The sequence below is a fragment of the Nerophis ophidion genome, linkage group LG18, assembly GCF_033978795.1.
Source record: "Nerophis ophidion isolate RoL-2023_Sa linkage group LG18, RoL_Noph_v1.0, whole genome shotgun sequence".
In the NCBI taxonomy this organism is placed as follows: Eukaryota; Metazoa; Chordata; class Actinopteri; order Syngnathiformes; family Syngnathidae; genus Nerophis; species Nerophis ophidion.
In genome coordinates this window covers 31,398,056-31,422,296 of record NC_084628.1, presented here as the reverse complement: position 1 = coordinate 31,422,296, position 24,241 = coordinate 31,398,056, and the positions used below count along the sequence as shown (strand labels likewise).

Below are 24,241 nucleotides of genomic sequence, written 5' to 3'. Positions count from 1 at the left end.
ATCGATTAGCTGGCAGTCATGCTGCGACCAAATATGTCTGATTAGCACATAAGTCATCAACATCAACAAAACTCACCTTTGTGATTTTGTTGACTTAATCGTTGCAAATGCATCTGCAGGTTATCCATACATCTCTGTGCCATGTCTCTTAGCATCGCCGGTAAAATGTGCAGACACTCCGGCACATTCAATGGGGGTCTGGCGGAAGATTTCTTGCCAGTGGTGCAACTTGAATCCGTCCCTGTTAGTGTTGTTACACCATCCGACAACACACCGACGAGGCATGATGTCTCCAAGGTTCCAAAAAATAGTCGAAAAAACGGAAAATAACAGAGCTGAGACCCGTTGTTTGTAATGTGAAAATGAAAATGGCGGGTTTATTACCTCAGTGACGTCACGATCTGACGTCATCGCTAAAAGACCGATAAACAGAAAGGCGTTTAATTTGCCAAAATTCACCCATTTAGAGTTCGGAAATCAGTTAAAAAAATACATGGTCTTTTTTCTGCAACATCAAGGTATATATTGACGCTTACATAGGTTTGGTGATAATGTTCCCCTTTAATGGAAGCCCCAAAACTGGTCTGCTTGAAGAGATGCTGTGTGCTGCTTTTACTTCATTTCTTACCGCTTTCAGGCAGCGGCTTACCCCTGACCCGCAGATACGTGCATAATTCTGAGTATTTACATGTCTAGAGAACTGTTCAGATGTCTTCTTGGCTGCAATCCACTTGGATTAAACCTCCGACTCCAAGCCAAACCCCCTAAGGATGACTTTGTGTCCTCAGTAATCCACCGTGTCCCACCGTGTGCCAGGATCCAGTCCCTGGCACACGTATTATGCGAGTGGTTCTTTTTCCAATACAACTTCATCTTTCATCCAACAAGGGTGTTAGAAAATTTATTTTCATCACGGCTGCAGATCATTTCAGCTCACTTTGCATCGTTTTAGATCATTTAAGACCATTTTGCATCATTTCAGCTCACCTCAAAACATTTTAGATCATTTCAGATCACTTCAGATAGCGTGAGATCACTCCAGATAACGTAAGATCATTTCACGTCACTATATATCATTTCAGATCACTTCATATCATTTTAGATCATTTCAGATCACTTTGCATCGTTTCAGATCATATCAGATCACTTCAGATAATTTTAGATCACTTCAGATAACGTAAGATCACTTCACATCATTTCAGATCACTGCAGATCATTTCAGATCACTTTAAATCCTTTTAGATCATATCAGATCACTTTAAAAATCATTTTAGATAATTTCAGATCACTTTAGATCATTTCAGATCACTTCATTTTACATCACTTTATATCATTTCAGATCCCTTTAAAAAAATGTTGATCATTTCCGATCACTTCAAATCATTGTAGATCATATCAGATCACTTCAGATAATGTAAGATTACTTCACATCATTTCAGATCATTTAAGAACACTTTGCTTCATTTAATATCACTTCAGATAATTTCAGATCCCTTAAAATCATTTTAGATCATTTCAGCTCACTTCAGGTAATTTCAAGTCACCTCGGATCATTTCAGATCACTTTAAATAATCTTTTGATAATTTCAGATCACTTCAAATCATTTTAGATCATGTAAGATCACTTCGCATCATTTCGGATCATATCAGATCACTTCAGATAACGTAAGTTCACTTCACATCATTTCAGATCATTTCAATCAATCAATCAATGTTTACTTATATAGCCCTAAATCACTAGTGTCTCAAAGGGCTGCACAAACCACCACGACATCCTCGGTAGGCCCACATAAGGGCAAGGAAAACTCACACCTAGTGGGACATCGGTGACAATAATGATCCAGTGGGACGTCTGTGACAATAATGATTATGAGAACCTTAGAGAGGAGGAAAGCAATGGATGTCGAGCGGGTCTAACATGATACTGTGAAAGTTCAATCCACAATGGATCCAACACAGTCGCGAGAGTCCAGTCCAAAGCGGTTCCAACTCAGCAGCGAGAGTCCCGTTCACAGCGGAGCCAGCAGGAAACCATCCCAAGCGGAGGCGGATCAGCAGCGCAGAGATGTCGAGGCGGATCAGCAGCGCAGAGATGTCCCCAGCCGATACACAGGCAAGCAGTACATGGCCACCGGATCGGACCGGACCCCCTCCACAGGGGAGAGTGGGACATAGAAGAAAAAGAAAAGAAACAGCAGATCAACTGGTCTAAAAAGGGAGTCTATTTAAAGGCTACAGTATACAAATGAGTTTTAAGGTGAGACTTAAATGCTTCTACTGAGGTGGCATCTCGAACTGTTACCGGGAGGGCATTCCAGAGTACTGGAGCCCGAACGGAAAACGCTCTATAGCCCGCAGACTTTTTTTGGGCTTTGGGAATCACTAACAAGCCGGAATCCTTTGAACGCAGATTTCTTGCCGGGACATATGGTACAATACAATCGGCAAGATAGGATGGAGCTAGACCGTGTAGTATTTTATACGTAAGTAGTAAAACCTTAAAGTCACATCTTAAGTGCACAGGAAGCCAGTGCAGGTGAGCCAGTACAGGCGTAATGTGATCAAACTTTCTTGTTCTTGTCAAAAGTCTAGCAGCCGCATTTTGTACCAACTGTAATCTTTTAATGCTAGACATGGGGAGACCCGAAAATAATACGTTACAGTAGTCGAGGCGAGACGTAACAAACGCATGGATAATGATCTCAGCGTCCTTAGTGGACAGAATGGAGCGAATTTTAGCGATATTACGGAGATGAAAGAAGGCCGTTTTAGTAACGCTTTTAATGTGTGCCTCAAAGGAGAGAGTTAAGACCACTTTGCTTCTTTCCACATCACTTCAGATCATATCAGATCACTTTAAATAATTTTACATCATTTCAGCTCACTTCAGATCACTTTAAATCATTTTAGATCACTTCAGATCATTTCATATAATTCAAGATCACATTGGATCATTTTAGATTGATTTAGATCACAGAAGAGAATTTCAGATAATTTCAGATCATTTCAGATTGCTTCAGATCATTTAAAATCATTTCAAATTACTTCAGATCATTTCAGATCATGTTGGATCACTTCAGATCACTTCAGATCATTTAAAATAATTTCAAATAACTTCGGATCATTTCAGATCACTTTGGATAACTTCTGATCATTTAAAATCACTTCAGAAAACTCCAGGTTGCTTCAGATCATTTCATATCACTCCAGATCATTTTCAGATCATTGAAGATATTTTAAACTCACATTTCAGATAATTTTGGATCCTTTCAGATTACTGTAGATTATTTCAGAAAATTTATGATCACTTTGAAACATCTGAGATCATTTTAGATCACTTCAGATAATGTCAGATCACTTCAGAAAATTTCAGATCCCTTTAGATCGCCTCAGATAATTTTAGATCAGTTAATATGATTTGAAATCACTGCAGATCAGTTCAGATGTTTTCAGATCCCCTCAAATCATTTCTGATAAATGTAGATCCTTCAGATCACATCATATCACTTTGAATCACTTTAGATTATATAAATCACTTCAGATCACTTGTGATCAATTCAAAGCCGTTCAAATCATTTCAAAGCCCTTTTATATGATTTCCTATCATTTCGGATCACTCCAGATCACTTTAGATCACCAGACAATATGCGGTGTGATCTGTCTTCTCCCACAGGTGCACAACCGGAACTTGTTGTCCCTGGACTTTGATCGGATCACCAGAACGGAGAAGGTCTACGACGACCACAGGAAGTTCACGCTGAGAATCCACTACGACCTCGCCGGGCGGCCCACCCTCTGGGCGCCCAGCAACCGCCTGAATGGGGTCAACGTGACCTACTCGTCAGGAGGGCAGGTAGCGGGCATCCAGAGGGGCACCATGTCAGTGCGCATGGACTACGACCACACCGGCAGGATCACCTCCAAGATCTTTGCTGATGGGAAGTCGTGGAGCTACACCTACCTGGAGAAGGTGAGAAGATGCTTTTATTCACCCTCACCCAACTTTTTAGATCCAATACTTTATTGTTATTATTATCCATCCATCCATTTTCTAACGCTTTTCCGGTTCGGAGTCGCGGGGGGGTCGCTGGAGCCTATCTTAGCTGCATTCGGGCGGAAGGCGGGGTACACTGTTGTGATCCGCTGCCCGGATCATGTTTTGATTTAGATTTTTGAGTCTTTTTGTGTTTTCTGTTTTGGACTCATTCGGTTCCGGTTTGTGCTCCTCTGTTTGTTTCCATGGTAACTCATTATTTTCCCCTGCCGCCTGTTCCGAACGCGCACCTGTGTTTTCTGATTACTGTCTTTATTTAAGCCTGCCTTTTCCGTTCATTCAGTCTTGCTTCCTAGTTTGTGTTCGCACAACAGTGACGACTTTGGTTACCAGGTCTGCCTATGCTAGCCTTCATGCTAAGCCCTTTTGTTCTTTCTAGCTTCCATGCTAGTTCTATTTGTTTTTGTCAAAGTCTGATTTAATTTTTAATAAATCATTTGTTTTTTACCTCTGCGCTGTGTTCGAAGCCCGACCACGCCCCAACCGTTACAGTACACCCTATTATTATTATTATTATTATTATTATTATTATTATTATTATTATTATTATTATTATTATTATTATTATTATTATTATTATATTATTATTATTATTATTACCTCTAATACTATTATTATATTTGGTATTAATAGTACAATAATTTGTATTGTTATTATTATTATTATTATTATCTTGTATTGTTGTTGTTATTTTTGTTATCAATATTGTTATTATTGTTGTTGTTATTATTTGGATTATTATTGTTATAACTATAGTTATTTTAATTTTATGTTACTGTTTTTAATTACTATTATTCTTATTGTTATCTTATTATGTTGTTTGCATTATCATTGTTATTTTCCATCCATCCATTTTATACCGCTTGTCCCTTTTGGGGTCGCGGAGGACGCTGCAGCCTACATCAAATGCATTAAGGCAAAAGCCGGTGTACACCCTGGACAAGTCGCCACCTCATCATTAATAATGTTATTATTTCTATTATTGTTGCTGTTATTACTACATTTTTTTATTATTATTATCATTTTTACCGTTTTTATTACCATTAATATTATTTTTGTTGTTATTATCGTTATCATTATTAATTTTATTATTATTATAATCTATTGTTATTGTTATCATTATTATTTTTGTTATTATAAACATTAAATTGTTATCCATTTTATTATTTTTACAATTATTTTTATCATTATTGTTAATATTATTACTATTATTGTTATTATCGTTATCGTTATCATTATTATCATTATCATTATTAATTTCATTATTATTATTATTGTTGTTATTATTGTAATGATTTATTATACATTGTAATATTATTACTATAATCATTATTATTATTGTTATAATCCTTATTTTTATCGTTACTATTGTTATTATTATTGGAAGTGCTTCACCTTAACGCAATCGCCTGCAGTTAATGCCATCATCAGAATCCAACATGTATCAGCACTATGTTGAATTAAAGGCTGACTCTGCGTTGTTAGCACCATCTTGACAGCTAAACTCCTCCCCTGAAAAGGATGCCAGGTTACGGGAACATCAGGGTTTTTTTTTTTATTGTTGTCATATCATATAAATATGTAGCGCATATTTGCACTTCATATTTTCATCAAAAAAACAGTTACCCTGCTAACAGATAGTGTGGGTTAAGCACAGAGTTAAATGAATCTGAGGTGTTCACTCGTAAAATTGGCAAAATAGTTAGCATGATAGAATGTTAACGTTAGCATGCTAACTTATCATGTACCAAATCATATGACTCCGGCTGAAAAGGTTAGCAAGTTTTTGGTATAACTTGTGAGCATGCTAATATTAGTATGTTTACAGTTAGCATTTGTCAAGTACCAAGTCATATGACTATGAAGAGTATATATGGATGGTAAAATTAGGTTAAATAATAATAATAATAAAAAATGTTTGCCTGCTAACAAATAGCATGTGTCACATACAAAGTTATATATGACTCTGATGTGTTTGTCTGTAAAATTGGCCTAAAAAGTTAGCATGTTAAAGGTAGTATGCTACAAAGTTATTGTTAGCATGCTAACCGTAAGCATGTGTCAAGCATCAAGTCATAAGATTCTGAGGTGTTTGGTTGCAAAATTGTCTGAAAAAGTTAGCTTGCTAATGTAAGTTAAAGTTAAAATACCAATGATTGTCACACACACTCTTGGTGTGGCGAAATTATTCTCTGCATTTGACCCATCACCCTTGATCACCCCTGGGAGGTGAGGGGAGCAGTGAGCAGCAGCGGTGGCCACGCCCGGGAATCATTTCTGGTGATTTAACCCTCAATTCCAACCCTTGATGCTGAGTGCCAAGCAGGGAGGTAATGGCTCCCATTTTTATAGTCTTTGTCATGACTCGTTCGGGGTTTGAACTCACAACCTACCGATCTCAGGGCGGACACTCTAACCACTAGCAATGCTGGCTGAGGCTGAGCCAATCAGTGGCCACGATACTGAGTCGTAATTATATATTTTTTCATTTTGCCAATTTTATGCTGTAAAGTGTTTCCCTTAGGGCAGAACATGTTTTTTTTTACTTTTAGCACAAAGCTAAGATATATAAAATATGTTGTATTGGTTTTGGTATCGTTAATGTACAAAAAGTGTCAAAGTGGCCCCCGCATCCTTCCGTATTTATTTTTGCGGGCCCTTGCTGGAAAATCTTTGGCCACACCTGGCCTTTGGTAGAACTCCCCAACATTTCAACGATTTCAACATTCTCCATCCCGCATTCCTGAAAACCCTTTCTGCCATGTCTTGTCTTGCAGTCCATGGTGCTGCTGCTCCACAGCCAGAGACAGTACATCTTCGAGTTCGACAGGAACGACCGCCTCACGTCCGTGACCATGCCCAACGTCGCCCGCCAGACCCTGGAGACCTCGCTCTCGGTGGGCTACTACCGCAACACCTACCGCCCCCCCGAGGGCAACGCCTCGGTGCTGCAGGACTACAGCGAGGAGGGCCGGCTGCTGCAGACCACCTACCTGGGCACGGGCCGACGGGTGGTCTACAAGTACGGCAAGCTCTCCAAGCTGCTGGAGATCCTCCACGACACCACCCGCGTGGCGTTCTCCTACGACGAGGCGGCGGGTATGCTGAAGACGGTCAACCTGCAGAGCGAGGGCTTCGCCTGCACCATCCGCTACCGGCAGATCGGCCCGCTCATCGACCGGCAGATCTTCCGCTTCGGCGAGGAGGGGGCGGTGAACGCCAGGTTCGACTATGTCTACGACAACAGCTTCCGCGTCACCAGCATGCAGGCCGTCATCAACGAGACGCCGCTGCCCATCGACCTGTACCGCTATGACGACGTGTCGGGCAAAGCCGAGCAGTTCGGCAAATTCGGCGTGATCTACTACGACATCAACCAGATCATCACCACGGCGGTCATGACGCACACCAAACACTTCGACGCCTACGGGCGCATCAAGGAGGTGCAGTACGAGATCTTCCGCTCACTCATGTACTGGATGATGGTGCAGTACGACAACATGGGCCGCGTGGTGGCCAAGGAGCTGAAGGTGGGACCCTACGCCAACACCACGCGCTACACCTACGAGTACGACTCGGACGGCCAGCTCCAGGTGGTGTCCATCAATGACAAGCCTCTGTGGCGCTACAGCTACGACCTCAACGGCAACCTGCACCTGCTGAGCCCGGGGAACAGCGCCCGCTTGACGCCGCTGCGCTACGACATCCGGGACCGCATCACCCGGCTGGGGGACCTGCAGTACCGCATGGACGAGGACGGCTTCCTCAGGCAGCGGGGCAACGACTACTTCGACTACAACTCGGCCGGCCTGTTGGTCAAAGTGTACAACAAGGTGAGCGCTTGGAGCGTCCGCTACCGCTACGACGGTCTGGGCAGGAGGGTGTCCAGCCGGAGCAGCCCGGGACACCACCTGCAGTTCTTCTACGCCGACCTGTCCAGCCCCACCCGGGTCACCCATATGTACAACCACACCAGCTCCGAGATCACCTCGCTGTACTACGACCTGCAGGGCCACCTGTTCGCCATGGAGCTGAGCGGCGGCGAGGAGTTCTACGTGGCGTGCGACAACATCGGCACGCCTCTGGCCGTCTTCAGCGGTACCGGGCACATGATCAAGCAGGTGCTCCACACCGCCTTCGGCGAGGTCTACCTGGACACCAACCCTGGCTTCCAGCTCGTTGTTGGCTACCGGGGAGGCCTTTACGAGCCCCTGAGCAGGCTGGTCCACATGGGACGCAGGGACTACGACGTCCTCGCCGGGCGCTGGACCACGCCCGACCACGACGTCTGGAAACATCTCAACAGTGGCCACATCGTGCCCTTCAACTTGTACATGTTCAAAAACAACAACCCGCTCAGCAATAACGAGGAGATCAAGTGCTACATGACGGGTGAGTCGCATGATAACGTTCCGTATTTTACCCACTATAAAACACAACGCTATACAAGCCACGCCCACTAAAACTGAGGTGTGAAACTCGTTTTCATTGAGGGCCACATCGCAGTTATGGTTGCCCTCAAAGGGCCGCTTTTAACAATGAGTAATAAAGGAAGGTATATACAAACCCTGTTTCCATATGATTTGGTAAATTGTGTTAGATGTAAATATAAACAGAATACAATGATTTGCAAATCCTTTTCAGCCCATATTCAATTAAATGCACTACAAAGACAAAATATTTGATGTTGCAACTCATAAAATTTATTTCTTTTTTGCAAATAATAGTTAACTTAGAGTTTCATGGCTGCAATACGTGCCAAAGTAGTTGGGAAAGGGCATGTTCACCACTGTGTTACATCACCTTTTCTTTTAACAACACTCAATAAGCGTTTGGGAACTGAGGAAACTAATTGTTGAAGCTTTGAAAGTGGAATTCTTTCCCATTCTTGTTTTATGTAGAGCTTCAGTCGTTCAACAGTCCGGGGTCTCCGCTGTCGTATTTTACGCTTCATAATGCGCCGCACATTTTCGATGGGAGACATGTCTGGACTGCAGGCGGACCAGGAAAGTACCCTCACTCTTTTTTTTACAAAGCCACGCTATCTAAGCGTCCATGAAAAAGACGGTGCTTAGATAGCAGCATATGTTGTTCCAAAACCTGTATGGACCATTCAGCATTAATGGTGCCTTCACAGATGTGTAAGTTACCCATGCCTTGGGCACTAAGGCACCCCCATACCATCACAGATGCTGGCTTTTGAACTTTGCGTCGATAACAGTCTGGATGGTTCGCTTCCCCTTGTCGAATATTTCCAAAACATTTTGAAATGTGGACTCCTCAGACCACAGAACACTTTTCCACTTTGCATCAGTCCATCTTAGATGATCTTGGGTCCAGAGAAGCTAGCGGCGTTTCTGGATGTTGTTGATGAATGGCTTCCGCTTTGCATAGTAGAACTTTAACTTGCACTTACAGATGAAGTGACGAAATGTATTTAGTGACAGTGGTTTTCTGAAGTGTTCCTGAACCCACCTGGTGATATCCTTTGGAGATTGATGTCGGTTTTTGATACAGTGCCGTCTGAGGGATCGAAGGTCACGGTCACTCAATGTTGGTTTCCGGCCATGCCGCTTACGTGGAGTGATTTCTCCAGATTCTCTGAACCTTTTGATGATATTATGTACCGTAGATGTTGAAATCCCTAAATTTCTTGCAATTGCACTTTGAGAAACGTTGTTCTTAAACTGTTTGACTATTTGCTCACGCAGTTGTGGACAAAGGGGTGTACCTCGCCCCATCCTTTTTGTGAAAGACTGAGCATTTTTGGGAAGCTGTTTTTAGAATAGAATAGAATAGAAATATACCCAATCATGGCACCCACCTGTTCCCAATTAGCCTGCACACCTGTGGGATGTTCCAAATAAGTGTTTGATAAGCATTACTCAACTTTATCAGTATTTATTGCTACCTTTCCCAACTTCTGTGTCACGTGTTGCTGGCATCAAATTCTAAAATTAATGATTATTTGCAAAAATAAAAAAAAATCCTTATCAGTTTGAACATCAAATATGTTGTCTTTGTAGCATATTCAACTGAATATGGGTTGAAAATGATTTGCAAATCATTGTATTCCGTTTATATTTACATCTAACACAATTTCCCAACCTCAAATGGAAACGGGGTTTGTATTTCACAGTTAAACTGTTTGTACCTTTCCTTAAACATTCCACTCACGTTTAAACAAGCATTCTTCGATATTCAAACCATTCCTACTGGACATTCAAACATGTTCTTACAATACTCTACATTTTCAGTTCAGCTCCATTCATTATTATTTTCTAGTCTTCATGGTTTTTAATCACCATTTGATCATCTACATTGTGGCTAGTTCGGGATATTGAATCGCTGCATATAAACTATCCTAAGAAGATGTGAAACATATATGAACAAGAGGAGTTGTCCACTGGTTGGGTGTATGTCGCTACATATAAATAGCTGAGTCGGCAGACACGAGGTGAGTCCCACCAGAGCGATCAATAATGCATAGAAGATTTCTTTGGAGGATGTTAAGGAGGAAGGAGAGCCCCACATGTCCCGTCGTCATCGTCGTGAACAATTTGGAGGCACAAATATCTGCTGTGGACTATTTGGAGTTTGTAGAAAAGCCCTATATAGATCTAATCCATGATTATTATTATTATTTCTTAGTTGGTAGTAGGAGCATCATGTGACCTGTCAACAACAACAACAACACACTTGATTATTGTCATGGAGGTCTTATTAACACTTCTCTCCCAGCTCCTCAGCTGCTGTGCCCGAGGTGCAGCACCACCCTGCTGATGAAAATGTGCAGGCGGGGCTGCTAACGAGCGCATGAAACAGCCAGAGATGTCACTTTGGAGCTCTTACACGCCAATTTGGCCTTGGAACACGTGTCCTTGAACGCCTCACACCCTCCATCTTGTCTCCGTGGGTGACCTGCGTGGTCACTCTCACAAACCGCCACACGTCTGAACGCCTTTATGTTTAATGTCATCCATACATGATGATGCCATCCATACATGACAATGTCATCCATACATGACAATGTCATCCATACATGATGATGTCATCCATACATGATGATGTCATCCATACATGACAATGTCATCCATACATGATGATGTCATCCATACATGATGATGCCATCCATACATGACAATGTCATCCATACATGATGATGTCATCCATACATGATGATGTCATCCATACAGGATGATGCCATCCATACATGACAATGTCATCCACACATGATGATGTCATCCATACATGACAATGTCATCCATACATGATGATGTCATCCATACATGATGATGTCATCCATACATGACAATGTCATCCATACATGACGATGTCATCCATACATGACAATGTCATCCATACATGAAGACGCCATCCATACATGATGATGTCATCCATACATGATTATTTTGTCCATACATGATGATGTCATCCATACATGACCATGCCATCCATACATGATGATGTCATCCATACATGATTATTTTGTCCATACATGAGGATGTCATCCATACATGATGATGTCATCCATGCACGATGATTTCATCCATACATGCTGATGTCATCCATACATGATTATGTCATCATACATAATGTCATCCATACATGCTGATGTCAACATGCATGATGTCATCCATACATGACAACGTCATCCATACATGATGATGTCATGCATACATGATGTCATCCATACATGATGATGCCATTCATACATGATGACATCATCCGTACATGATGTCATCCATACATGACAATGTCATCCATACATGATGACGCCATCCATACATGATGTCATCCATGCATGATGATGTCATCCATACATGACAACGTCATCCATACATGATGATGGGATTCATACATGATGACATCCATACATGATGTCATCCATACATGATTATGTCATCATACATAATGGCATCCATACATGCTGATGTCAACATGCATGATGTCATCCGTACATGACAACGTCATCCATACATGATGATGTCATTCATACATGATGACATCATTAATACATGATGTCATCCATACATGATTATGTCATCATACATAATGGCATCCATACATGCTGATGTCAACATGCATGATGTCATCCATACATGACAACGTCATCCATACATGATGATGTCATCCATACGTGATGTCATCCATACATGATTATGTTGTCCATACCTGATGATGTCATTCGTACATGACGATGTCATCCATGCATGATGATGTCATCCATACATGACAATGTCATCCATACATGATGACGCCATCCATACATGATGTCATCCATACATGATGATGTCATCCATACATGATTATTTTGTCCATACATGATGATGTCATCCATACATGACCATGTCATCCATGCATGATGATGTCATCCATACATGACGACGTCATGCATATATGATGTCATCCATACATGATTATGTGGTCCATACCTGATGATGTCATTCATACATGACGATGTCATCCATGCATGATGATGTCATCCATGCATGATGGTGATGTCATCCATACATGATGCTCTCATCCATACATAATGATTTCATCCATCCATGATGATTTCATCCGTACACAATGATGTCATCCAAACATGATGTCATCCATACATGCTGATGTCATCCATACATGATTGTGTCATCCATACAAGATTATGTCACCATACATGGTGTCATCCATCCATACTGATGTCATCATACATGAACATGTCATCCCTACATTATTATGTCACCATACATAATGTCATCCATACATGATCATGTCATCCATAGATGATCATGTCATCCATAGATGTTTAATGAAGCAACTCTGCAACAAGAAAGGTCCATTTTCCTCCACGCAATCTTTGTGATGATGATAACACTCCTTTTACACGAACAAAGAGGGCTAAAATGAATTCGACCATCCCTCCAAAGTGTCCCTTCTTGTTTTCCAGGGACTTGGCAACCCCAGCAGGCACATTTGTGAATGTTATTTTGGGACAAGACGTGTGACTGTCGTTCTGCGCCAAATGATTTTAGGATCGACTAAAATGTCAACAAAGCTGCTTTGTCCGGCCCTTGACTGCCGGGTCCGTTCTGCAATCCTCCATCTTAAATAACCACTGGTGTTCAACAACATCCACACCTTGTTTTCATCTTCTTCTGATCCCAGCAGACTCATTCTTCTGTAACAGAAGGACTTAGCGAAGATGAAGGAAGTATTTCAATCAGAGGGCTTTTTATGGAGCAATCTTCACAGTGGAGTTAAAATATCTGTTTGGGAGCCACTGTGATACATTCTGTACATGCCACATACAATATAAATACAAGTAAACGATCCGAACAAAACATTCACAAATTAGTGAAATATCTCATTTAATTAATTTCTTCTTATCATTATTCCTGACTAATATTATCATTCTTCCACCAACTAAAACATTCTAAGGGTTTCATGACAAGAAGTCAACCGTCAAAGACTTTGAAAGTACAATAAAGCGCTCAGGTCGTCGGTTATTTTGCTTCTCAAATGCCAATTTTGGTGGATTTTGGGCTAGTTTACTTTTTTCTCAAATTTTTTGTGTAACCTTCTAATCTGGGATCGTATTTAAGCTTTTTTGAGGCCACGAATGCCCCCGAGGCCAGACTTTGAACACCCCTGATATAGCGAACAACATAAGTTGTTAATATAAACAAAAGACATTGTGATGGTGTAGATCAAAGAGGAAGTCAACACACTCCACTTTCAGAGGAGGCTTGTCGACTACACCAACGCTGTATGTTGTGTGCAGATGTGAACAGCTGGCTGGTGACCTTTGGATTCCAGCTCTACAACGTCATCCCCGGCTACCGCAAGCCCAACACGGAGAGCATGGAGCCGTCCTACGAGCTGCTGCACACTCAGATCAAGACGCAGGAGTGGGACAGCACCAAGGTAAGACCCGGTTGGCAGGTCCTCTAGGCGGTCCAGGTCCAGGTCCTGGCCTCCTTGTCCTCTCTCGGGAATGGTTCTCAGTAATTGTCCGGCCTCTATTGATTTTTTTCTGGGTCTTACGCTGCCAGCCCAGGTCTGAGACTTAGCAGACACGCTCCGATTGCTTGGCTTTTAAAAGTGGCCCCGCCTGAATTATTGAGGAGACCACGCGGTTGTCGCCAGGACTCGGGTTGCAGCGGGACAAGGCCCGTGAGACTGATGCCCGCAGACAGTCCGACTACTGCTTGAACTCCAGGACATGAAGAGGCAACAAACAACGGAGAAGAAATATTTGACTAAAAACCACTCAGAGAACTTTCCATGACTATTTACATTATAGATTGTCACATGAATGAACACATGTGGAGTTTTGTACTTAATAGTGTTGTCCCGATACCAATATTTTTGTACTTTTTGGTAAATATATATATATATATATATATATATATATATATATATATATATATATATATATATATATATATATATATATATATATATTCCCTTTGGGGAAGCGGGGAGCGCTGGTGCCTATCTCAGCTACAATCGAGCGGAAGGCGGGCTACACCCTGGACAAGTCGTCACCTCATCGCGGGGCCAACATTCACACTCACATACACACACTAGGGCCAATTTAGTGTTGCCAATCAACCTATCCCCAGGTGCATGTCTTTGGAGGTGGGAGGAAGCCGGAGTACCCGGAGGGAACCCACGCATTCACGGGGAGAACATGCAAACTCCACACAGAAAGATCCCGAGCCCTGGATTGAACCCTGACTACTCAGGACCTTTGTATTGTGAGGCAGACGCACTAACCCCTCTGCCACCGTGAAGCCCTATATATATCGATATACATATACGTAAATATATATGTATGTATATGTATATTTAAAAAACACACACACACACACATATATATATATATATATGTATATATATGTATATATATATATATAAAATGAACTGAAATACTGAAATTTGTGAGTCATGTGACCAGGCAGCGTGTCTTTGCAGTGCGAGGCCAGAGGCAGCTCAAGGCCTTCAAAATAAGAGCGTTAACTGAATGAAAAATGTTTGTGAGTCATGTGACCGTGTCTTTGCAGTCGCTGCTGGGCGTGCAGTGTGAGGTCCAGAGGCAGCTCAAGGCCTTCGTCAAGCTAGAGCGCTTCGGCCAGATCTACTCCGCCAAGAGCGCCGGATGCCCGCAGGCGCCCTACAGGACGCTCTTCGCCTCAGTGGGCTCCATCTTCGGCAAGGGCGTGAAGTTGGCGGTCCGAGACGGCCGCGTCAGCACGGACATCGTCAGCCTGGCCAACGAGGACGGGCGCCGCATGGCCGCCATCCTCCACGACGCCCTCTACCTGCAGTCCCTGCGCTTCACCATCGGCGGCGTGGACACGCACTACTTCGTCAAGCTGGGCTCGGTGGAGGCAGACCTGGGCCTGGTCGGCATGGCGGTGGGCCGCCGCACACTGGACAACGGCGTCAACGTGACCGTGTCTCAGGTCAACGCCGTCCTCAACGGCAGGACTCGCCGCATCACCGACATCCAGCTGCAGCACGGCGCGCTCTGCTTCAACACGCGCTACGGCGCCGGCGTGGACGAGGAGAAGGCCCGCGTCCTGGAGCTGGCCCGCCAGCGCGCCGTGGCCCAGGCCTGGGCCCGCGAGCGCCAGAGACTGCGGGACGGCGAGGAGGGCTCGCGCGCCTGGACGGAGGCGGAGAAGCAGCAGCTGCTGGGCTCGGGAAAGGTGCAGGGCTACGACGGCTTCTACGTGCTGGCGGCCGAGCAGTACCCCCAGCTGGCCGACAGCGTCAACAACATCCACTTCCTGCGACATGGTGAGATGGGCCGCAGGTGACATGGACGCCGCGCTACGGGACTCCTCGCCAAGGACGCTTTTTCCTCTCTTTCGTTGTGGGAATGTTTGTCACGGACAGGGGGAGCGCCGTTCTCCGTGGAGTAATGGCGCCACTCCTTGACTCTGCCTCCTCGCTCCGCGTCGGCCTTTTCCTCAGCCAAGGAGATTCCCTCCGACGGGTTTACAAAGAAACAAGATGGCTTCCGACAAGCTTTCATTTCTTTTATGAGTGTGTGACCGTGAGACTCGATGACTTCCTGTGAAATGACAAAATGACTTCCTGCGGGTCGGTTGTCACGACGACGGATGTGAAGTGGAAAAAAAGACGAATGTGAAGCCTTTTATCCTTGATTGTTGTTCTTGAACAAAACTTCTGAGGCCGTCCACCGCATGGAGGAAACTAGGAAGTGTGTTTCCACGTCTTTGAACGCTACACCTGTTGCTTGGCGCCCTGGACCTGGTGTGGACCTGGTGTGGACCTGTTTTGGACCTGGTGTGGACCTGTTTTGGACCAGGTTTTGGACAAGGCGTGGTGTGGACCTGTTTTGGACCAGGTGTGGACCAGGTGTGGACCAGGTGTAGACTTGGTGTGGACCTGTTTTGGACCAGGTGTGGACCTGTGTGGACCAGCTGTAAACTTGGTGTGGACATGACCCTTTATGGACACGTCAGGAATCCATCCATGATGTTTATTCTTTTTGGACCATTGAACACTGATAAAAGTGACCCACTTTTGTCCGAGTAGTTGCCTTTAAGGATGCAATGAGGGAGCAGCAATTAAGGAGGAGTAATTAGGGAACAGTAATTAGGGAACAGCAATGAGGGAACAGTATTTAGGGAGCAGCATTTAGGGAAAAGTAATGAGTGAACCGTTAAATGAGGGAACGGTAACGAGGGAGCAGCATTTAGGGAACACTAATGAGGGAACAGTATTGAGGGAGTAGCAATTATGGAAAAGTAATGAGTGAACAGTAATGAGGGAACGGTAATTAGGGAACAGTATTGAGGGCAACAGTAATGAGAGAGCAGTGATTAGGGAACAGTAATTAGAGAGCCTTAATTAGGCAACAGTAATGAGGGAACAGCTATTAGGGAACAGTAATGAAAGAGTAGTAATGAGGTTACAGCAATTAGAGAACAGTATTGAGGGAGCAGCAATTAAGAAACAGTAATTAGGGAACATTAATGAGAGAGCAATAATGAGGGAACAGTAATGGGGAACAGCTAAGCAGGGGCAGTAATTAGGGAGTAATTAAAGAACAGTAATTAGGGAACAGTAATGAGAGAGTAGTAATGAGGAGAACAATAGTGGTGAACAGCAATGAAGGGGGAACAATTAGAGAACAGTAATTAGGGAACAGTAATGAGGGAACAGTAATGGGGAACAGCTAAGCGGGAGCAGTAATGAGAGTAGTAATGTGGGAACAGTAATGGTGAACAGCATTGAGGGTGGAGTAATTAGAGAACAGTAGTGAAGTGAATTATATTTATATAGCGCTTTTCTCTAGTGACTCAAAGCGCTTTACATAGTGAAACCCAATATCGAAGTTACATTTAAACCAGTGTGGGTGGCACTGGGAGCAGGTGGGTAAAGTGCCTTGCCCAAGGACACAACGGCAGTGACTAGGATGGCGGAAGCGGGAATTGAACCTGCAACCCTCAAGTTGCTGTCACGGCCACTCTACCAACCGAGCTATGCCGCCCCAGTAATTAGGGAACAGTAATGAGAGAGTAGTAATCAGGGAACAGTAATGGTGAACAGCAATGAGGGGGGAGTAATTAGAGAACAGTAATTACAGAACAGCAATGAGGGAGCAGTAATTAGGGAACAGTGATTAGCGAGTAGCAATAATGGAATATAATTTGTAAACAGCAAAGAGGTAACAGTAATGAGAGAGCAGGAATGAGGGAAGAGTAATTAGGGAACAGGAATGAGGGAGCAGCTATTAGGGAACAGTAATTACAGAACAGCAATGAGGGAACAGTGATTAGCAAGCAGCAATGATGGAACTTAATTAGTAAACAGCAATTAGAGAACAGCAATAAGGGAGATGCAATTAAGGAACAGTAATTAGGGGGCAGCAATGGTGGAACAGTAATTAGTAAACAGCAATGGGGGAACAGTAATTAGGGAGCAGTAATTAGGGAACAGCAATTAGGGAACAGTAATTAGAGAACAGTGATGAGGGAACAGTAATTAGGGAGCAGTAATTAGGGAACAACAATTAGGGAACAGTAATAATGGAACTTCAATGATGGCACTTCAATGATGGGACAGTAATTAGGAAACAGTAGTGAGGGAGCAGTAATGAGGGAACAGTAATGAGGGAAAAGTAATTAGAGAACAGGAATGAGGGAGCAGCTATTAGGGAACAGTAATTACAGAATAGCAATAAGCGAACAGTGATTAGCGAGCAGCAATTATGGAACGTAATTGGTAAACAGCAATGAGATAACAGTAATGAGGGAACAGTTATTAGGGAATAGTAATGAGGGAACAGTAATGAGAGAGTAGTAATAAGTGGAAAAGCAATTAGAGAACAGCAATGAGGGAGATGCAATTAAGGAACAGTAATTAGGGAGCAGCAATGATGGAACAGTAATTAGGGAGCAGCAATTAGGGAACAGTAAATAGAGAACAGTAATGAGGGAACTGTAATAATGGAACTGCACTGATGGCACAGTAATTAGCGAACAGTATTGAGAGAGCAGTATTGATGGAACATCAGTGAGGGAGCAGCAATTAGGGAACAGTAATGATGGCACTTCAATGATGGAACAGTAATTAGGAAACAGTAATGAGGGAGCAGTAATGAGGGAACATTAATTTGGGAGCAGTAATTAGGGAACAGCAATTAGGGAGCAGTAATGAGGGAACATTAATTAAGTAGCAGTAATTAGGGAACAGCAATTATGGAACATTAATGAGGGAACAGTAAGGAAGGAACATTAATTAGGGAGAAGCAATGAGGGAACATTAATTAGGGAACAGTATTTGGGTAAAATTAATGAGGGAACAGTAATGAGGGAACAGCATTGAGGGAACAGTAATGAAGGAACATTAATTAGGCAGAAGCAATGGGGGAACGTTAATTAGGGAACAGTAATTAGGTAACATTAATGAGGGAACAGTAATGAGGGAACAGTAATTAGGGAACAGCAATTAGGGAACAGTAGTTAAGGAACATTAATTAGGGAGCAATAATGAGCGAACAGCAATGAGGGAACAATAATTAGAGAACATTAATGAGGGAACAGTAAAGAGGGAACATCAATGGGGGAGCAAGAGGTGTTTACATTCTCGAAGCCTTGTTGCTCCCACATGACAAGCATGTGAAGTGTGTGTCCTTTGATGGCTGCTGCATCGGAAGTGCGACTGACAGTGCAAATGTTCTCCTTGTCAGTGATTGGCTGCCCTGAGCGTCAGCAGACTGTTTTTGTTTGGTAGCAAACTCAACAAGTTTGAGTTGTGCTTGTCCTCAACACTGTGCTTCTTCTCCGCGTGGGAAGACCACGTCCAGCGTGTGAAGACCACGTCCAGCGGGCTGTAAATAGAAACATGCCGCTCAGCACTACATCCTGTGTAGTCCTCCGGTAGGCAGAGAAGAGTCAATAAAGGGAATATTTTGTGTTTATTTGCTATGCTGTGAATTATTTTGTCTATCATTCTCTTTTATGTTAGTTATATATATATATATATATATATATATATATATAGACCCTGTTTCCATATGAGTTGGGAAATTGTGTTAGATGTAAATATAAACAGAATACAATGATTTGCGAATCATTTTCAACCCATATTCAGTTGAATATGCTACAAAGACAACATATTTGATGTTCAAACTGATAAACTTTTTTTTTTTTGCAAATGATCATTAACTTTAGAATTTGATGCCAGCAACACGTGACAAAGAAGTTGGGAAAGGTGGCAATAAATACTGATAAAGTTGAGAAATTCTCATCAAACACTTATATGGAACATCCCACAGGTGTGCAGGCTAATTGGGAACAGGTGGGTGCCATGTTTGGGTATAAAAGCACCTTCCATGAAATGCTAAGTAATTCACAAACAAGGATGGGGCGAGTTGTCGTATTTTACACTTCATAATGCGCCACACATTTTCGATGGGAGACAGGTCTGGACTGCAGGCGGGCCAGGAAAGTACCCGCACTCTTTTACTACGAAACCACGCTGTTGTAACACGTGGCTTGGCATTGTCTTGCTGAAATAAGCAGGGGCGTCCATGATAACCTTGCTTGGATGACAACATATGTTGCTCCAAAACCTGTATGGACCATTCAGCATTAATGGTGCCTTCACAGATGTGTAAGTTACCCATACCTTGGGCACTAATACACCCCCATACCATCACAGATGCTGGCTTTTGAACTTTGCGCTTATAAAAATCCAAATGGTTATTCTCCTCTTTGTTCTGGAAGACACCACGTCCTCTGTTTCCAAATATAATTTGAAATGTGGACTCATCAGACCTCAGATCAACTTTCCACTTTGCATCAGTCCATTTTAGGTGAGCTCGGGGCCAGCGAAGCCAGCGGCATTCTTTGGTGTTGTTGATAAATGGGTTTGGCTTTGCATAGTAGAGTTTTAACTTGCACTTACAGATGTAGCGACCAACTGTAGTTACTGACAGTGGTTTTATGAAGTGTTCCTGAGCCCATGTGGTGATATCCTTTACACACTGATGTTAGTTTTGGATGCAGTACCGCCTGAGGGATCAAAAGTCTGTAATATCATTGCTTACGTGCAGTGATTTCTCCAGATTCTCTAAACTTTTTGATGATTTTACGGACCGTAGATGGTAAAATCCCTAAATTCCTTGCAATAGCTCGTTGAGAAATGTTGTTCTAAAACTGTTTGACAATTTGCTTACAAAGTTTGTTTGTGAATTAATTAGCATTTCATTAAAACTGCTTTTATACCCAATCATGGCACCCACCTGTTCCCAATTAGCCTGCACACCAGTGGGATGTTCTAAATAAGTGTTTGATGAGCCATCCTCAACTTTATCAGTATGTATTGCCACCTTTCCCAACTTCTTTGTCACGTTTTGCTGGCATCAAATTCTAAAGTTAATGATTATTTCAACAAAAAAAATGTTTATCAGTTTGAACATCAAATATATTGTCTTTGTAGCATATTCAACTGGATATGGGGTGAAAATGATTTGCAAATCATTGTATTCTGTTTATATTTACATTTAACACACTTTCCCAACTCATATAGAAACGGGGTTTGTATATACACAGTAATTACGTAACATCAATGAGGTAACAGTAATGAGGGGACAGTTATTAGGAAACAGTAATATAATATGTATGTATGTATATATATATATATACATACATACATTCATATATACACTACATACATTAGTTTGCTGAATGTATTATTTCTTCAACCTGATCATTCCTAAATTGTTTTTTAGGAAAATGTCAAGTATTTTTTAGTTTGTATTGAACACACAAACAATACATATTGAAAGGCACTTTATTCTGTGACAATATTTCAAAACAAAAAGGTTGTGCTATCCACATCTTAATATAAACAAAAAGTGTCGATAAAAAAAGTAACAATAGGATTAAAAATTATTAATTATATATATATATATATATATATATATATATATATATATATATATATATATATATATATATATATATGAATACAAATCGGCTGATCTAAAACATTTTGAATTCCTTCAATAAAGATAATAATTGCAGTGCTTTTCTACTTTTAACGTTTTTCCGACATGTAATTACTCATTTGAAAAAAACGTGAAAAAATGTGAAACTGAGTTTTTCTTTCCAAATGGCGAGTAAATGTATTTAACTTATTACATTTTCGTTTCCAGAGTTGAATTGACTTCACACAACGGCCGAATGGAAGCCAGCTTATCGTCAGTGACCCCGCCTATTTCTGGTTAAAACCGAGCTGTCGTTTTTCATTAGATCTACGCGACGTGACATCTGCGCACGCGCATGAATAAACAGGCTGTGACGTCGTTCCACATCTCGGAGCACTTCCGGAGGACTATTTCACGCGACTCAAGTCTTTATGGCAAAAATACGCTCTATTTGTATGTTCATGTTTCACATTACTACGCATTTAAACCATGAAATGTAAAGTTTGTTAAATTGCGGTGTCATGTGAAGATGTGGAGCCGCAAGGCATGCTGGGAGGATTATCGGTGTCCCAGTAAACCAAAATTGTACTCTGACAAACCACAAATTTGATCTTTGGTAGTTTACTTAATGACAAGATACACAAATAATGGCGTTATTTCGTGTGAAGGCGCGACTCACGTGAGAGCGTAGGGCATACTTGCCAACCCTCCTGGATATTTCGGGAGACTCCCGAAATTCAGCGCCTCTCCCGAAAACCTCCCAGGACAAATTTTCTCCCGAAAATCTCCCGAAATTCAGGCGGAGCTGGAGGCCACGCCCCCTCCATCTCCATGAGAACCTGACTCAGCAATGTTGTGACCCTCTTAAACAGGACAATACTGCCATCTACTGTACATAGAATAGAATAGAATGTAAATATATTCTACATATATTCTACATTTAAGTGTAGTCAAGGAACATGCATTAGGGAGTCTGTTCTGAAGCCCACAGTAAAGAGACGTAACTTCATCACGTCGCCTGGTTATTGACTCCAACCCAATATATTACACCTTCGACGAGCAAAATGAAGAAATACGCTTGCAAGTTGCAGAACGATTGGAAACAAGAATTTCAGTTTATCCAGGAGAATTCGAAGGGGAAGGGGTATGTTGCCTGTAAATTTTGTAGAACAGACTTCTCCATTGAACACGCCGGCCGTACGGATATACTCAGCAGCGATGAACGGTCAGCGAAGCACAAAGCGTCCGCAGCGCAGCATCGTTCACAACCCAGTATTATGGCCCACCTTGCAAAATGGAGACCCGATGGTGTGACTTATGCTGAGACAAAGATGGCTATGCTGATAGCTGGAAGCAACATACCGTTCTCATTTGCGGATGTCTACGACAAATCCGTGAAGGATATGTTCCCGGATTCGGATACTGCTCGCCAGTACGCAAATGGCAGAACAAAGGTTACTTAAATAGTGAAAGGTAAGTGTTGTTGTTGTTTTTTGTAACCAGCAAGCACAGTACAGTTAGTAGATCAACTGTGTTTTTATTACTGTGTATTTAATAGGTGCCGTCGGAAATTCAACTATTTATTTTATTTATATGTATATAATAAAATAAATATATATATGTAGAATTCACTGAAAGTCAAGTAGTTCATACATATCTAATATATATATATGAAATATATATGAAATACTCGGGTTGGTGAATTATACTCCTCCCCTCTTAACCACTCCCCCCGCTCCAACCACGCCCCCAACCACGCCTCCGCCCCACCCCCCACCTTCCGAAATCGGAGGTTTCAAGGTTGGCAAGTATGGCGTAGGGCTTAATAGTGCCATGTCATTTTCGCATTCTTTGGATTTACGCGCATGCTCAAATGCAGGAAGAGCATGACTAACAAGTTTCACCTGTTGAATGAAGAAAAGCAGTGACTGTGATGACGTCACAGTTTATTGTGAGTAAAAGATACAAACATTTACAAGTGTAACCATCAATATTCACAACAATGACATCATGAATCGCTAATGATTGTTCATGACGTATGTTAGCTGCTGTACAATTGCTGTTGTTGTTTTGACTTCAAAGTGAGTGAGAAATATGATATTTAATCTAAACTTTTAGATTAAATGTCAACATTCGGAGGGAGTGAATATTAACCTAAACTGCGAGATCAATTATGAGGTCATACATTAACACGCGTCCAACTTTAGTCGCACTTTCACTGTTAAGGACCAGACAAGCCCTTGAAAATGAATTTATCCACTGGAAATGTTAATTATGGTGAGGTAGCCAGCATGCATGGTGTTTTCTGCAGCAACATGATTTTTTGGATCGTATGAAAGCCACTAGAAAGAAATACCCTAATGGTTAGTAAAGTTATGAGATAATACATCGAAATTATGAGATAATAAATCAAAGTTATGGGATAAAAATTCCTAATTATTTGATTTTTTTTTCAATCAAAATTGTAGAATAAAACGTCCTAATTATTAGGGTTTTAAAAAAATAAATCCAAATTGTGATATAAAAAGTTTAAATTATGACATAATGTCGAAACAACTACGTAAAAAGTCATAAATATGTGATTTAAAAGTCGAAATAATGATACAAATGGTCATTGTTATGAGATAAAAAGTGTAAATTATGAGATAAAACTAAATTATGTGATAACAACTCTAAACTATGAGATGGAAAGTCATAATGACAAATCAAAATTATGAGATAAGAAGCCA

General features: G+C 41.9%; 1 protein-coding gene across 9 annotated transcripts in view; it reads left to right on the top strand.

Annotated features, from left to right (window-relative positions):
• tenm4 (teneurin transmembrane protein 4) overlaps positions 1-19,495 on the top strand; it is a 343,760-nt gene extending 324,265 nt beyond the window's left edge. For all 9 annotated transcript variants that reach the window (XM_061877994.1, XM_061877993.1, XM_061877991.1 and 6 more), the window contains 4 exons: positions 3,674-3,970; positions 6,832-8,446; positions 13,821-13,963; positions 15,106-19,495. In XM_061877994.1, coding sequence (XP_061733978.1) covers positions 3,674-3,970; positions 6,832-8,446; positions 13,821-13,963; positions 15,106-15,864 — 2,814 coding nt within the window. In that variant the 3' untranslated portion in view covers positions 15,865-19,495. The remainder of the gene's footprint in view (positions 1-3,673; positions 3,971-6,831; positions 8,447-13,820; positions 13,964-15,105) is intronic.
• Positions 19,496-24,241: the final 4,746 nt, after the last annotated feature.